This window comes from Schistocerca cancellata, chromosome 1, assembly GCF_023864275.1.
Source record: "Schistocerca cancellata isolate TAMUIC-IGC-003103 chromosome 1, iqSchCanc2.1, whole genome shotgun sequence".
NCBI classification, from domain to species: Eukaryota; Metazoa; Arthropoda; class Insecta; order Orthoptera; family Acrididae; genus Schistocerca; species Schistocerca cancellata.
The window spans coordinates 523,734,533-523,751,847 of record NC_064626.1 but is presented as its reverse complement, the minus strand read 5'-3'; the positions used below and the strand labels follow the sequence as shown (position 1 = coordinate 523,751,847).

General features: G+C 38.8%; 1 protein-coding gene across 1 annotated transcript in view; it reads left to right on the top strand.

Moving 5' to 3' along the window:
• The first annotated feature begins 2,361 nt into the window (after positions 1-2,361).
• Positions 2,362-17,315, top strand: part of LOC126179226 (phosphatidylinositol 4,5-bisphosphate 5-phosphatase A-like) — a 76,570-nt gene continuing 61,616 nt past the window's right edge. Inside the window, exons 1-4 of the mRNA XM_049924592.1 lie at positions 2,362-2,518; positions 3,059-3,172; positions 8,262-8,339; positions 10,996-11,143. Of these exons, the coding sequence (XP_049780549.1) occupies positions 2,505-2,518; positions 3,059-3,172; positions 8,262-8,339; positions 10,996-11,143 (354 nt within the window). The 5' untranslated portion in view covers positions 2,362-2,504. The remainder of the gene's footprint in view (positions 2,519-3,058; positions 3,173-8,261; positions 8,340-10,995; positions 11,144-17,315) is intronic.

Sequence of the window (17,315 nt, the reverse complement as noted above, 5' to 3'; positions counted from 1 at the left end):
TAGATTGTGGTCACAGTCCACATCTGCCCCTGGAAATGTCTTACAATTTAAAATCTGGTTCCTCGGTCTTACCATTATATAATTTATCTGAAACCTTTTAGTATCTCCAGGGTTCTTCCATGTATACAACCTTCTTTCATGATTCTTGAACCAAGTGTTAGCTATGATTAAGTTATGCTCTGTGCAAAATTCTACCAGGCGGCTTCCTCTTTCATTTCTTAGCCCCAATCCATATTCACCTACTACATTTCCTTCTCTCCCTTTTCCTACACTCGAATTCCAGTCACCCATGACTATTAAATTTTCGTCTCCATTCACTATCTGAATAATTTCTTTTATTTCATCATACATTTCTTCAATTTCTTCGTCATCTGCAGAGCTAGTTGGCATATAAACTTGTACTACTGTAGTAGGTGTGGGCTTCGTATCTATCTTGGCTACAATAATGCATTCACTATGCTGTTTGTAGTAGCTTACCCGCATTCCTATTTTCCTATTCATTATTAAACCTACTCCTGCATTACCCCTATTTGACTTTGTGTTATAACCCTGTATTCACCTGAGCAGCAGTCTTGTTCCTCCTGCCACCGAACTTCACTAATTCCCACTATATCTAACATTAACCTATCCATTTCCCTTTTTAAATTTTCTAACCGACCGGCCCGATTAAGGGATCTGACATTCCACGCTCCGATCCGTAGAACGCCAGTTTTCTTTCTTCTGATAACGACATCCTCTCGGGTAGTCCCCGCCCGGAGATCCGAATGGGGGACTATTTTACCTCTGGAATATTTTACCCAAGAGGACGCCATCATCATTTAACCATACAGTAAAGCTGCATGCCCTCGGGAAAAATTACGGCCGTAGTTTCCCCTTGCTTTCAGCCGTTCGCAGTACCAGCACAGCAAGGCTGTTTTGGTTATTGTTACAAGGCCAGATCAGTCAATCATCCAGACTGTTGCCCTTGCAACTACTGAAAAGGCTGCTGCCCCTCTTCAGGAACCACACGTTTGTCTGGCCTCTCAACAGATACCCCTCCATTGTGGTTGTACCTACGGTACGGCTATCTGTATCGCTGAGGCACGCAAGGCTCCCCACCAACGGCAAGGTCGATGGTTCATGGGGATATATATATATATATATATATATATATATATATATATATATATATATAAAAGTTTAAAACAGACAAACTTTCCCTAAATTATGCAGTTGTGAGCTATCAAAAATGTATGATAAGGAAAAAGCCTAACATTTAAGAGTCTTTCTTAAATTCACCACTGTCAAAAGAAAGGCCTTTTTTGAGCTGGTGGTGTAAGAATACCAAGAAATGACTTCTGCAGATGACCAAAAACTTCGCTCAGTAATCCTACACATTTTGCAAACATAACAATAGACTTCAAACATTTATTCAAAACGCAACCAAAACATCACAGCGCGGTATCAGTTCATCAAAGTATTCATATAACACCAACTCTTTCTCGTTTCATGAATTACTCTCTGTACCTGTAGCATGTGCAGTAATTCTCCATTGCTGTTACGAATAAACAGATGGTAAAAACGCAGCAAATACGCGTAATATTAGGTGTTTCGAACGCAGACGCAAGCACAAACAGCGTCGTCCCGAAATCACGTGACTCTTTCCATTTGATGTTGACAACATGTCCAGAGATACTTCAACTCTATGCTTAGATCACTTACAGAAATGAAAAAATGAATAGTGGCTATGTCGATACCTTGTGGTATCGCTTCCTATGATGTTTCTCCTTGAACTGAAACAGTCTGCCATCTGCTTTCTAAAAAGCACTGAAAAGTAACTGTAACAGCGCCTTCCACACCATAGTATTTTAATTTTTTGAGTAAGGTCGTATGGGGAATGCCGTGAAATGCTCTCTCTTTTCAGTGCTACCTTTATATTTTTTAGTAAGTCCAGTGCTGCAGTAGTTGTGAATTCTCGCTTTCAAAAACTAATTTGTGCACCATGGAAGAGATTGCTTCCCTCGAACCCATGCAAAAGCCGATTTTTCACATTATATTTCATCGCTTTAGTTAAGACCGATATGACTGAGTGAGGGCTGCGAAAATAGGCTAACTACCGATGCTAACAGACGACGACACAGTTTTGCCCATCTTTCCGAGAAACCTTGACGGTGACGTCCCGCTCCGATCCCTCGCTTTCCGCGCCGTTGACGGATTGTGTGGATGCCGCCATTCCGTCAAGTGTGAATCGGCTTTCACATCGACAAACTGAAAAATATCGATAGCTACTTCGACTACGCTGAATCATACGATAGTTTTGGCGAGTTCTTAGATCGATTTTCAAGTGTTGGACTTGTTTAATGCTTTTTTCGCGGAGAAACCCGTGTGCGGGTATGTGGAGGGGCAGGGATTGCAGACGTAAAGGAAGCTGAGGGGAATCTGTCAGTGAACAACATTCCGTCAGTTGTGAGTAAGGCACGTAATGTGGTGGTATTCCGATTTTAGGTGAAAGAACCCAAATAAATATGGATAAATTGAGGTAAATATGATTCAGAAAGTTCGGTTAGCAAGCCTTATTGCTTTTAAGTGCGAATGATCTCCAGACAGTACTACATTATGCACAATAATAATTCACATCGAATACTAAAAAAAATCAATAAAGTAATCATAGATTGGGTGTCATTTTTTGCCTTGTCAAATGAAAATTACTGGACGTAAGTTCGACTGTTGCTTCGTTTGTTTATCTGGAGTGGTCACGTCAAGTTTGAACACATCTAACGCATGTGTGTAAGACAGATACGGACCAATTGGAGCCCAATCCAACAAGCAAAAGCATGTCATATTGTATTTTTCCGTCGCTTAGGTCCTATGAAAAACTATTGAAATGCGAACCCTTCCTTTCGGCTGCTAAGCTGGCTTTATTATTGGGTAAAAGTTAATTATTGGCGAAATACAATCATCACAAGTTTTATTTTAATGTGTTCATATATCCCATGGTGTTCTGCTCCGGATTTGAATTTTGGGATGATGGTTAGTGAGCATTTTCTCCTGAGGTTTTTACTCCTGTCATGTGTTTCAGGTTATACATGGTAACATGGAATGTGGCCACCCGACAACCAGAAGAAGATGTGGAAGAGATGTTGGGAATCGATAAAATGACTGATGACTTGTTGCCAGATTTGTATGCTATAGGGTATGTTGCCTTCAGTTCTCCCATAATTCATTACTTTTGCATATAATATCCAAATACACAGTTGTTTTTCTTGTCTTGTCAGTATGCAACCTAGGTTTGTAAAGAGCCTAGCATTTGTGTGTTTATCTGTTGTTGTTGACTCAAGACTATTTGGACTCTCAGTTATTCAGAAAATTTTGCAGAGACATGACGTATTGACACTTTCCTTGCTTTCAGCTATCATTATTATTATTCTCTAAAAATGATTAGGCCTATCAAGTTTTGTTGTGACCATACACGCCAATGAATCTGTTAGCCCATGAATATATGAAGTAAAAGGACAATATGGAAACATTATAGAAGTTCTTCTGCCATAGAATTGAGAGTATTTGAGCTGGGATTGCAGGTGACCAAATTTTGGTCATAAGTCTCTTCCTCAATAGTTGTCTGTCACATCGTATGCCTGTTGCTCCAGAGCACATAAATCAGGAAATTCTGGGTCCAGATTGTTTGCTGTGAATTTTCAAGATAAAAAAATAATAATGTGTAGTAGTATCCATGTGTGAATTCTGTCATTGATTTCAGTGAACATTATTGAACCTATTCATGTGTGATTTCATTTTAGACTGCATGAAATATTGATGCATTTGCTTCCTGTGTGTCAGTTTCAGCTTTATTAATACTTGCACCAAGTAAAGTGTAACTCCCAGTTACCGCTACTTGTGTTGTGGCTGTCATGTAGGACAGAAGTGACATTAGTCTGTATGAAGTGCTCCTCACCGCATGGCAGCTGATTTACAGGGCTGGGAAATGTGGAGACTTCACTGTATTTCAACATTTTTAATGAATTGTGTAAGCTGTTTTCCTTCATTCTGATGCAGACTAGATATACATTATGTTTTTTGGAGTTTTACTTACTTTCTTTTTCTTATGGTGTTGATCTGGCTATTCCCTAGGTTCTGCTTTCTTTTCTTGGAGTATTCATTCATCACCTTCCGGCTGAAGTAATCTTTGGTCCACTTCTTGGTTTCATGTTCATTTTCCAAATTTTTTTTCTGTCCTTGCAGGTGATTGTGGAAGGACACCTTAAATAGCACCTACTGCATGCAGTTTTAAAGTTCATCTGCACATAGTACCTGCATAGAATATTATACGCACTTCAAAGCCAATGCAGTAGCTAATCCGATTTGATGTGATCGTTAGCTGCTATTTTGGTTGAGCTCCCAGGCAACACAGGGACAACACTGTTGATGCCTGAGCTGCTGTCAACCCATGTGTACCAAGGAGCCTGTCTTCCGGAGCACCAGGAGTCCTGGCAACAGAAGTAATGTCAAATGGACTTTACTGTGGCCAGATTGTGCCTTTGTGGAGAGCCTTTGATTGGAATATGTGGTGCCACAACAGATATGTCACACATAAATCATTAAATTACAGCAAACTAGTGGCCGTTCTATTACCTTTATCTGATCAGACAGGTATAGAAATTTCATTGTGGACAGTTATAACCCCACTTCTTTCCTTACCCTGGATTTCCATAGGAAGAGGCACAAGCCAGATGTCTGGGAATGCAACAATTTCTCCATTACTAAGTATGACCAAACTGTTGGACACTTGTATTGTGATGAAGCCATTATTTCTTGTAAAACACTTAAAGAGGTTGGAAAAAGTGTGATAGATAGCCATTACTTAAAGGCTCATCTAATACAGTCTACAACTCTTCAGCCCTGTGAATGTCTGGGCAACATATCAGTGACTAGTGTCACATACAAAAATGTGTAGCAAAGGAATCATCAGCTACAGAGATCTTATGCTCAGGCGAGGCGCTATGGCTAATCTCAAACAACGAGGCGTGCATTTTATCTGCCGTGTCGAAAAGGGTCCCAAGGATGATACAACAGGTATAGGTGCCTTTAAAGGGAATGCCCTCCCAGAAAAAGTTAGTCATGATGTACAGGTGTACGTCCCACCATCCATCACCCAAGAGGCACGTCCGATGCCTACGCTTCAGGCATATGTCATCTCACTACATGGCAGACCCAAAATTTGGGAGTTGCAGACAATCACTCCACAACGGTAGTCGTTGTTAACAATCACATTTGAGTGTCAATTGCATGGAACAGTATCCTTCATATTCACCAGTTTGCCTGATCTACAAGAAAGAAAAGAAAATACAGGAATATAAATATATTAACCGCTGTCATATAATGAGATATGAAAGATATATGAACACCTACAGGTGGCCAGTTATGTGAGTCACATCCATCACTCCCACTACCTCAGTTTCTTTCAAATCAGTCTTTCACTGCTCTCCTCTCTTGTGGTTCCCTGTGCCATCATCTTCGGGAACCACGTCCCACACCCATTTGGAGGAGCAGCTTCCTCCTCCTGCATCTACTGTTGACAGAGGTCTCTGTCTCTCTGGAAACCCGTGGACCATAGACCTGACATGAGCCAGTGACTGAAGGAACAATTGTTTGACAGTCCCTGAGGTATTCACTCCCTGTCCATCCCCACTCTCATCACAGATAGGCCCTCGCAAGGATCTCAGCCACCTAAGCCTGTGAAGGAGAACAAGAAGAATCGGGACAAGGCTAATCTGATGATCCTGAAGGTGCCAGATCCTCACATGCTGTTGGGTTCTGAATTAATGCTCATTGATGTGGTTTCATCCGTGTCAGGGACAGGTTGTGATCCTGGGGTGTGACTGCTCCTCCTGGCCCTTCACAAGGGCTGGACACCTGTAATGTGATAATTCAGTGGAACTGTAATTGGTGTTACTGTCACCTGCTGGAAGTACTCCACCTGACTTCCTTCTCTTCTGCAATTTGCTTTGCTCTATAAGAAACATACTTCACTGATGACTATTCCTCTATGCTCCAGGTGCAGTGTAGTGCATTGTCAGAACTGTACTGGCGCTGAGAGGGCATCTGGAGGGGTCTGTCCATTGGTTCGCACAGATGTCATTTAAATGTGCCTTCCTCTTAATACCATATTGTAAGCAACAGCAGTGCAAGTGCAAATGACCTCAACAGTAACCATTTGCAATCTTTATTTACCTCCAGGCAGGCCACTTATTTGCACTGAGTTGAACACTAATCCAACTGCTCACCCACTCCCCTTTTCTAGAAAATCAGTATGCACCATCCCCTTTGGGGGAGTACCACTTAGCCTGTTACAGGCCTTCTAGTTGAGCAGCTTCTTACCGACTATGACCTTTATCCTCAGTGATGGTTCTCCTACCCATTTTATTGCCTCCATGCACCTTTTTCAGTCATTGACCCGACGACCATCTCTTTCCCAAATCTCATGGCTTCAATAGATAGGTCACTACGTGACAATATTTGTGATAGTGGCCACTTTCCAGTGATCCTGTTGCTTCCTTGGCACTGCAAGGTGGACAGACAATCATGTTAGGTGCTTTGAAGAGCAAACTGTCAGTTGTCTGCCTCTTGGTGTTACCTTCACCTCATCTGTTACGTTGCATCAATGAAGTTCTGCAAGACGTCTCATACATGATGCTATGCTGCTGTAACTACTATTCCCCTTTCTACTTGTCCTCTCTTTTGCCGGATGGTGCCATGGTGGACCAAAGACATTGCAGTAGCTGTTTGTGACCACTGAAGAGCACTGTATTGTTTCAAATAATCTTCAGAAATCAGCCTTACCACATTTAAGTGACTTCATGCTATGGCTCGCTACCTTAGTAAATGTAGCACGAAGGAACTCGGGGAGTGCGACATCATCGCTGGGAACATGTATCGTGTCTTCTCTACATATTTCTGTGTGGTGAAACTTCATGGTGTTTATCTGTATAAATATACATCAACTGCTTCATACAGTCTTTAAGTTGCTGCATGATCACAAGCAGTCAGCACGAGAACATCATGGTGTGGATTTTTCAATGGCACCACCACCCCAAACAAATTTTGTCATTTGGGAAAACAAAAAGTAGCTAATGTAAAGTTTATTTTAACATGAACTAACCATCTGAAGATGAACCTTTCAGTTCAAAACCTGCAACAGCACTATTTAAGTAAATAAATAGCATTGTAAAAAATGACTGGATGTTGTCATCTTCTGTGTAAAAGTCAATCTATATTTTGTATACAGCCATGGTCACAGAATATCAGCTTTCAACAATAATAGCATAAAGCATAAATAGGTTTGTTTACACCTTACAAAATTGTAGAATTGTTGAGTGTCATAGACATGCACACAAACAAGACTGCAACAAACTTTACTAGCTTTATAGAGCTATGATATGAGAACACAGAGCTATGACTGCAGTTCATAAGGGAGACTGAAATGAGAGGTTCTGGTGGGTGGAGTGAGCATGGGAAGAAAAGAGGCAGGAGAGAGGGTTGGGGAATGGTGTTTCACACCTTAGGAGTAGTATGATGAGGGGGAGAATCTCAGATGTAGATGAAAGCTGACTGACTTTCTTTACAGATATATGCAACCATACCATACCAAACTTCAGTATTTTATCTCTATTTTCAGATAGCATTGCAAAATTTGTAAGTGTTGACCTTTTTAACACTATGATGGTGCAAGAGACATTTGCTAACAGTTTGAAGATAAATTATTTTTTTAAAAAATTGTCATCCAGTTAGTATAGATTGGTGGTTGTATAATGTAAAGTATAAAGATTGTAAACAACATTATTTAACATCTTTAAGTAAACTCACCAAAGTAGCAAAGAAATGTACTGTGGAAGTCTACACAATTATATGGAGTGGTGTCAGTTTCAAATAGCATCAATTCACACGAAAACCTAACATCTACTCATTATTCACCATGGAGAATGAAGAAAAAAAACCTGCTGCACTGTATCATAACTTAGCGATAATTTGACTCTGTAAAACTATAAAAAGTAGTCTTTATTTAGTATTATCTCCAGAATGGAGAGGTAATGAGAATCCATATAGTGTAAATTTCTATTAAAAATCATTTTGATTATGTGTGATACTTTCCTTCCGGCACAGTCCACATCTGAAAGTATTTGTTCAGTGTCCACTGGCCTCATTACTGTTCACATTTGGTAATGTTATTTTTGATTCTCTTAAATTTCAGTTTTGAACATATAATTCCTAAATTTATTGTGTTGCAGTCTTCAAGAAGTTAAGTCGCAGCCTCAGAACATTCTGATGGATGCCATATTTGATGATCCCTGGACCAATGTTTTCAAGTAAGTTAGCTTTGCTTGTGTAGACTTGACAGCCTTTCTCAAAATTTTTTGTTCCCTGTTTTACCACCAGAGAGAGTGAATTTCCAAAGACAATGAAACACTTGCTCTTTTTTATTTCTGACTAAGAAGCCAAATACAAATTTTTATAGATTTAGCTTTGAAAATGCTTTCATAATGAAATAATTTCGTGAAAGTGGTGATCCCCAATTATGCTTCCTTAGGGAGTTGAATTTCCAAAAACATTAAAACCTGTTTTTATAACTGAGAAGTCAGATTCAGATTTTTATAGATGTAGCTTCAAGAATACTTTACTTTCAGAAAATCTTTCACACACTACTTTTCTCTATAAGCAGTTGAATTTTCAAAAATACTGTAACAGTTTGTTGTTGTTTTATTTGTGACTGAGAAACCAAATACCAATATTCGTAGTTCTAGCTTCAAGATTGCCTCAATGATATATTTTCAGAAAACTTTTCATCCCCTAAGGAGTGAAACTTCGACTAATCTATTCTTAAATGATGTGTAAAATGTAAGATCCACACCCTCACCAAATTTCATGATTCTACACTTAGCGATTTTTGGTGGGTGGCAGTGGGTCAGTCAGTCAGTCATTCAGTCAGTGAGGACATTGCCTTTTATGTAGACAGTTAAAAACACACTATATGCTGATATTTTTTTTAAAATGGAGGCACATTGTGCATTAAACATGTAGCAGCAATCAAACATTAATCAGCATTTTTCTGTCTGCCTAATAATACCTTGTTGCTTTTATTCACAGTGTAACGTGTGCACCTATGTCTCATCTGAATAACTTGCTTGGTATTTAATTCCAGTGCTTCCATTGAATGTAATATACTGTCTTCACAACTAAGTCTTGTCCATTGTGCAAGACCATTTACTTATTCTGGCATCTTTTAAAGCCAAGTTACATGGGGAAATTAATATTTTGGAGAACTATTTTGCTAATGTTGAAGTTCACTTTGTGCCACAAAATTAGTCCAGTTTTACTGTTCATAAAAAATAATAAACAGGACTGTGATTAAAGTTATCAGGGGAATGCTTATTGTGGACATTTGGTGACTTGATCTTCAAGATAACAACATTAACCATCATGTCCCTCCTGTCATAATTTGCAGACCATTGAGTTGACTTAAATTCCCTAGAAGTCTGTTTTGTTGCCTTCTTTGTTACTGTCGCTCCTTGCCACCAATAAATTTAATGAGAATAGAAAGCCAATGTGCTTGTCTGCCAAGATCATTTCCACAGTTGTCATTCCATATGTACGAGGTAATTACCATCGCTGGTACATGGTTGTATCCTGTCATGGGACCAAGTTGCTGGCACTACTTGATATACTTGCACAAAATCTAGGAAGCTCATAGATAAATTTTTGAACAACCATCATAGATAGTATTAAGGCCTAATTATCAATGAAACAAGCTGTTCCTTTAGTACTGGCAGTAGCAGAACAACTGTTTAGCTGAATGTTTTCCTTGTTGTCAAATCAGATGGATCTTTGAGGAGCTGTTGGCTTTATCTATCCAAGTAAAGGATTACAGGAGAAAAAAGACAAGCCTTGGTACTCGTGTTTATGTATTGTTCCATCCCATTTGTCAGCAGCAGAATCCAGCCTGAGATAAAATAATGATAAATGTCATGTTAAAGTAGGAGAAAATTGTCGCAGTGATGAGCAAATTCAAATGAACGTGTGGTTTTTAATTTCTGCATGTCTCTGGAAGGCTACTTACTATTAGAACAAAAGTGCTATTAGGAGAAGATAGTCCTGGAGCACTTCTTTGGGGAGAGGGGAGCAGTAGGAAAGGGCTTACATGTATCAGAAATGACAGATATTAAGGGCAAATCCATAATTTGTGGAAAACATGAAGATGAATATTGGAATAGACTTTTGAGGGAAGAAGAATTAAACAAAGCTACGGGTGAATTAAGGAAGGTGAAAAAGCAACAGGTGGCAGGATAAAAGAAGAGTTTGTTGAACCGAGAAAAGGACAATAAATGCTTTAATTTATTTATATACTGTATTTATAATTATCACTATTGCTTGTCTTACTTTCGTCAGCAAATTTCACTCTTAACCAATGTTTTGTTAGTATTTTATTCTTCTGATATTACTGCGGACCTTCTATGAATTCGATGCTTGAGTGATACTCTCTTATTTTTTCTTTCCTGTTTTAATTTATCCCATATGTTGTATTTTTCAGCTATAGCCTCACCATAGAGGAATGAATTAGTTAGTAACTAAAACACTGTGTCATGTGACTGTGAAATTGATATTGAGAAGTGTACAAAATATCTCTTGCCCCCCTCTCCCTCCCCTCCCCTCCATTTTTTCGCTATTAATATTTCAGTCATGACACTGATAACTGATATTCACCAGTTATCATAAGTCAGTCCTCACCCAGTTGTTACTATTTTCATTACCCTATTCTTTATTCTTTTATAAAACTATGAAATAAATCAAATATAAAAATAATGCTGAATTTTGTGACTTATGGTTCATATCTGCAATGTATGCACAGTTATTGACTAATTACTTATACTTCAGACAATTTGAAAAACTGTGCCTTTTGGAATAATTATGAAAGAGTAATGTTAAGTATCATTAATGTTGTTATTGTATTTTTTATTTTATTTTTAGAGATGTATTAACAAAACGTGACTACATAAAGGTGAAGACCATAAGACTCCAAGGAATTCTTCTAAGTTTGTTTTGCCTTAGAAAACATTTGCTGCATGTGAGAGATATGGAGACACAGTACACAAAAACTGGTTTAGGAGGTATCTGGGTAAGAGCCATTTTCTCTTCTTTCGTTTGTTGAGGCATATTTAAAATGGGAGAATTAGTTTGTCAATGATTCTAGTACTAAAATGTTTGACATTATTCACGACTTCATTTGGTGCACCTTTGTCTTTTAATTTAGTAAACTATAATTTCATTGTTAACTCACTCTTGTACATACCTGTTAATTTCTGAAATAAGAACTTTGATCATCCTTTAGTATATAATTTTTGCAGAAATAGTGTCCACACTTGAAAGATGATACATTAATATCCCATCATCAGCATACTGGGCTTGCTACTTATTGATTTCCTGAGATTAGACTACTTTGAATAACTAGGTTAGTTTTGTCTGCAGCTACCAGCCTGTGGCCAAACGGCACTTCTGTGCAGTAGTTGCATTACTGTTTGTAATGTATTTTTGTATCATAATGGAACAGCTGGTGTGTTATAGATAATGGAAGGAGTAAAGTTAACAACTCACCAGATAGTTGAAGTACAGAGCCATCAGTAGGCACATAAGCAAGACAGAACATTGCTACGTTTGGGACAACTCTTTCTTCATGTGTAGGATACTTCTGTGCTTTGGCCAAGGGAGCCATGCCAAATAATGTGCCCCAGGCAGATACAGCTATGAACTTTATTTACACTCAAATGGAATACAATAAAACAAGTCATTCAGACTTGACTACACAGTACTTGGTTCCAATCCACTGGTAGGCATTGAAGTTGTGCTAGGAAACTACTTACGAGGATGGCAAAGGAGCAGCTGTATCAGTGATAAGCAGTAGGGTTTGAGGATGATCCAGGAGAGATGTACCAGTGAGGTGGAAGCTCATAGCCAGCCAAATGTGGATGTGGCTGTTGTGGAGAAATAGCTCCCTCAGATGTAGTGGTGAGGTGGCTGGCAGAAGAGGGTGCAAGGTTAGTTGCACACAGACAAGCCACAGGTGTGACTGATGTTAAGCCCAGCATGGAGAACGTCGACTAGATGTAGAGGGATGGCTCGGGTGTGCCTCGAAGTGAGGGTGTCAGCAGCCAGTATGAAGAAATTGAATGAGGATTGGATTGAGGACTCAAGGAGAAACAGTGCTGATCTACAGAAGATCAGATTGAGGGACCAGTGTTTGTAGTTTGCATGATGCCCCAGAGCGACACCTGGCAAGGACTGGCTCTGATGGGCTGGGTGGTGTTCTTTATAGCTGCTCAGCAGAAGAATACTTCCACGATGATCAGCTATTATGTGATTGCAGTGCAAATTGCAGCACCTCTTGTGGGACAACAAACATGATGTGCTTGTATTTGTGGTCATATTGTTTACCCTGCATGTCTGTGGTGGTGTTGGCAGCAGCCCACAATAAATTCCTGTATTGCATACCAGTGGAACCCAGGGAGGGTACTACAGGTACACATGGAAACTGCATCGCTACATTTTCCTGTCTTATTACACTGTGCGAACACTGCAGCTCTACCAGGAATTGGCGGTTGTGTTGGGTGGTATGATTGAGATGAAAAAGGTGACACACTGAAACATCATCACATTTGTTTTATGCATGTTTTTAAAATGTTGGGATTTTATCAGATGTTTGATCCTGTGTAGTGCTATCACAGTTCGTCACAAGATGATTGATGCCTCTCTATTAAAGCACATAGTTTTTCTGCTTACAGCCAGACTGATTGAGGAAGAATAATTAGATTGTGCAGATACAGCTGTCCAAGTGCTTGACAGGTCTTCATGCGTTATATGAAACCTTGTAAGTTTCTTCATATGTATTCCTTGTACATGCGCACTAAATATATTAGAAAGTTACAGTGTAACAGAAATTGCTGTAAAATCATGAAGGATAGTGATACAAAAGTGTCTTGAATTAAATGGCCACACTTCACCTAATGAAAATAACTGCATGTGGTGTTCTTAAAGGTTCCCTGTTAAGTTCTGTATGAATATTAACAATCTTCCATCAGATACTGCAAAAGGTCAAGTTTGTTTCATTTGCTGCAAGTATTGTGATACATGGCAAAGGAAATATCAGTTTTGAATGAGCTGCTAACGAAATTTTCATTGAATAGCTGATATACTGTCATTCAACTAAGAAAAGTTTATCACGTATACTTCATACTTATAGCCCAAGTCTAAAAGGAAACACCTTACACCTACTATACCATATATTAATAAATTATTAGAAAAAAATTAGATGGACTGGAAAGACTTAAAACAGTGTGAAAACTGCCTCTTATGCAGCTGTTAAGGTTAAAGCACTATTACTTATTTCAGAGAAAATGTTTATAGTGGCTTGAAGGATATTGAGGTGCAAAATCTAATTAATTTTGTGGATAAATCTTTTCATCAGCTGACTTAAAGAAATAAGGATGCACTGTTGAAAAGAGAGTTGAGCATTCACAGTACGCACCTGAAAAGTATTTATGGAATATCAATCCTCTTATGGATAATAATGGAGAAGAACACATTGTTAGCTATTGTTCTTCTGTGGAGCTTAATTTTTACCTGTCATCCAACTGAATATAGATTCAAGAGGTGAGAAATTCAAATAGTTGAAAGATACCCTTCGTTGAAATGGGCCCTCCTCCCTTTTTGTAAGGTGAATTGAATATCATCCTGAAAAAGCCTTGTAAAATACAAAAGTGAGATTATCCTACTTGTTCTTACCCACTCTTGATGCCAATAATTTGCTCCGTCTTATCTCTTTTCACTACCAGGCCATATTCCATGGTTAAATAAAATAACTAATTTTTCATGATTGTTGGACTTGATTATTCATAGCCAATTGCTGATGACAATAATATCTTTAGTTCACATGCAAACATTTTATTTAAAGAAATATTTATAATTTAAAACTGAACCACACACACATTAAAATTAAAGCCTGCTAAAATTCTTGGTTTTAAGATTTATATAGCAATTTTGAAAGCTCTCATTCTCCTCTTTCAAACAAACATTTTACTTTGTCCAAAAGCTTAATATTTCAAAATTTATGTATCCAGAATTTCCAATCTTAAAATGTAATTCTTTCCAAAAATGTATGCTTTTACAAAAATATAATACTAGTTTATTAATTATGCCAATTAAAAAATTCCATTTTCTAGAAAGATCTTGATGAACTTAAGGGATCGCATTGCATATTAAAACTTCTTCCTCATAGACACCAATTATTCTGCCATTCTCCAATTATAAACACGTTTACTTCATTTCCTACTATAGATCCATATCTTTCACTTTTTCCACCTTTGTCTAAAACATAATAATCCAAACAATGGAAAGTCCTGACCGGAATAACAAAAGTAGGGAAATGATAAATAGCTACTCATCACACACAGGGGGGATTTGGTCACAGACACAATGTATAAAAGACTGGTGATGTATTAAACTTTGGCCAAAGTAGAAAAAAACACACACACACAACCATGTATGAGTTGGTTGTGCTTGTGTGAATGTGCATATGTTTTGTATTTCAGAAGGATTTTGTGCCAAAGCTTAATATTTTAGCAGTATTTTTCATTGTGCCTGTCTGCAACTCGGTGCCTCGTGTATGTGGTGAGAGACAATTTATCCTTTCAGTAGGTTTAATAGTTCTGTTCAGGGTGTAATTAAAGTCCAGGGACACTTTCAGTTATTTATTGCACAAGAACTAAACATTTTACAGATGTCATACATACTGCCGTTTGAAGAGAAACTCTGAAAGTTTTTTTTACAAACATTCAATATGCAAACCATGAGTGACCCGGCAGACGTCAGTATGGTAATCAAATTCTTGCCATACCAGTCCCAGCATGGCATCGTCAACTGTGGCAGTCACTTCCCGTATTCTGTCCCAGAGCTCTGCTGCATCACATGGTAGAGGCAGTACATACACCAGATCTTTAATGTGTCCCCACAGAAAAGTCACATGGAGTGAAATCTGTTGATCGGGGAAGCCATTTCATGAAACAGCTGTCCGTTTCTGTTGCATGGCGGATCCTTCGATACGGCAGCACTGTGTGGTCAGGTACCCACTAATATCACAATGAAAATGGGGTTGACCCTGCTGACTTGCTGAAAGATGAATGGAGAGTCCAATTGCATTTGAGGCATCAGCCATTGCTGCAACGTGTCCAAATAGGAATATCCAGTGACAGGGCTCTGAGCGAAGAAGAATGACCCCTACAGTTTTCGATGTGACAAGGCTCAAAAAACATTTACCTTTGAGAAATCACGCTCAAATTCAATGCATTCATGTGGATGCTTTGTACCCCAGATTCGAGAATTATGCTGGTTCACTTTCCCATTAGTGTGAAAACTGGCTTTGTCGCTAAAAAGCGGTCAACAATGCCATCCACCTCCTCGTTCAATTGTTGCAACTGCGAACAAAACTCAAAACATTTGTCATCGTCACCATTGAGCTTCTGCACTAGCTCCAATTTTAATGGTTTCATAGACAGCTTCTGTCGCAGGACTTCCCACACTGTCACTGGAGCCACTTCGAGTTCATGGGATGCACGACGATTTTTTTGGATTCCTTATGAATGTCTTTCGTATGCGCTCCACATTCCCTTCACTCAGTCTGGGACGTCTGCTTCTCTTTTCCAGGCACAAGCAACCCGTCGTAACGGATTTGTTGTGCCATTGGTAAATGGCCTTCCTTGTTGGTAGCTTCTTACCATAGTTGGCTCTAAACATCCATTGAACAGCTGTAGTACATTTGTTTTTGTCAAACTCCGACACACTGAAAGCTCCCTCTGAACCTGAATTAGCCGTGTTTGCGACTAGTGCTGACTATCAGCAAATTACCAGACTGTGCTGTGGTGGTACTCGTGGAAAAAAAAGACTTCCAGGGTTTCTCTTCAAAATGGCATATGTATGATACCTGTATAATGTTTGGTTCTTGTGCAATAAATAATTGAATGTGTTCTCGTACTTTATGTACACCCTGTATTTTACCTTTCTGTAATACACACATCTATAACTAGGTGTCATGCACACAGTAGCAGTCAGGGCCAAGAAGTGAACTCAGACTTCCTTGTTCAGTATTTCATCATGTAAATTTCAGTCAGTCAGTGTTTGGTGATGAACCTGTGAAGCAATATGTTGGTCACTCAACACTTGGTAGTCATAAGGAATATAACTGTAGTGAGTCTGTACAGTATTATCAATTCTGCATTTAGCAAGCATAATGTAATGTTCTAAGTCAGTGTTACCACTTCTGAAACTTCTGTTAATTGGTGTAGCTTAATGATCTGTTTTACAATATTGGTATTTAAGACTTATCAAGATAATTGATCATCAGTACTGAATATAGTGTTTATAAATTTGAAGAGAATGGAAAGAAAGTCTTACAGTGGCATGTACATCTATTTAACAAATGTTTATTACATCAGATAATCATAGGAGTAAGGTCAAAGAATACGCAGGAGGCTTGTGTTTGAGTCATCAGCCTTCTGAATGATTTGATGCAAGCCACCACGAATTCCTCTCCTGTGCCAGCCTCTTCATCTGAGTAGCACTTGCAACCTGTCAACTATCTGCTTGATGTATTCCAGTCTCTGTGTTCCTCTACAATTTTTGCCCTCTACAGCTCCCTCTAGTACCTTGGAGGAAATTCTCTGATGTCATAGTAGATGTCTTATCCTGTCCCTTCTCATTGCAGTGTTTTCCACATATTCCTTTCCTCTCCGATTCTGTGTAGAACCCCCCTCATTCCTTACCCTATCAGCCCACTAATTTTCAACATTCATCTGTAGCACATCTCAGCTGCTTCGATTCTCTTCTGTTTCGGTTTTCACACATCCCATGTTTCACTACCATTCAATGCAGTGCTCCAGACATACATTCTCAGAAATGTCTTCCTCAAATTAAGGTCTATGTTTGATACTAGTAGACTTCTTTTGGCCAGGAATACCCTTTTTGCCAGTGCTAGTCTGCTTTTGATGTCCACCTTGCTCCATCCGTCACTGATTATTTTGCAGTCTAGGTAGCAGAATTCCTGAACTTCGGCTACTTCATAACCATTAGTCCTGATGTAAAGTTTCTCACTGTTCTCATTCCTGCTACTTCTCATTACCTTTGTCTTTCTTTGATTTACTCTCAATCCATATTCTGTATTCTTTAGACTGTTCATTCCATTCAGGAGATCATGTAATTCTTCTTCACTTTCACTTAGGATAGCAATGTCATCAGTCAGTTGT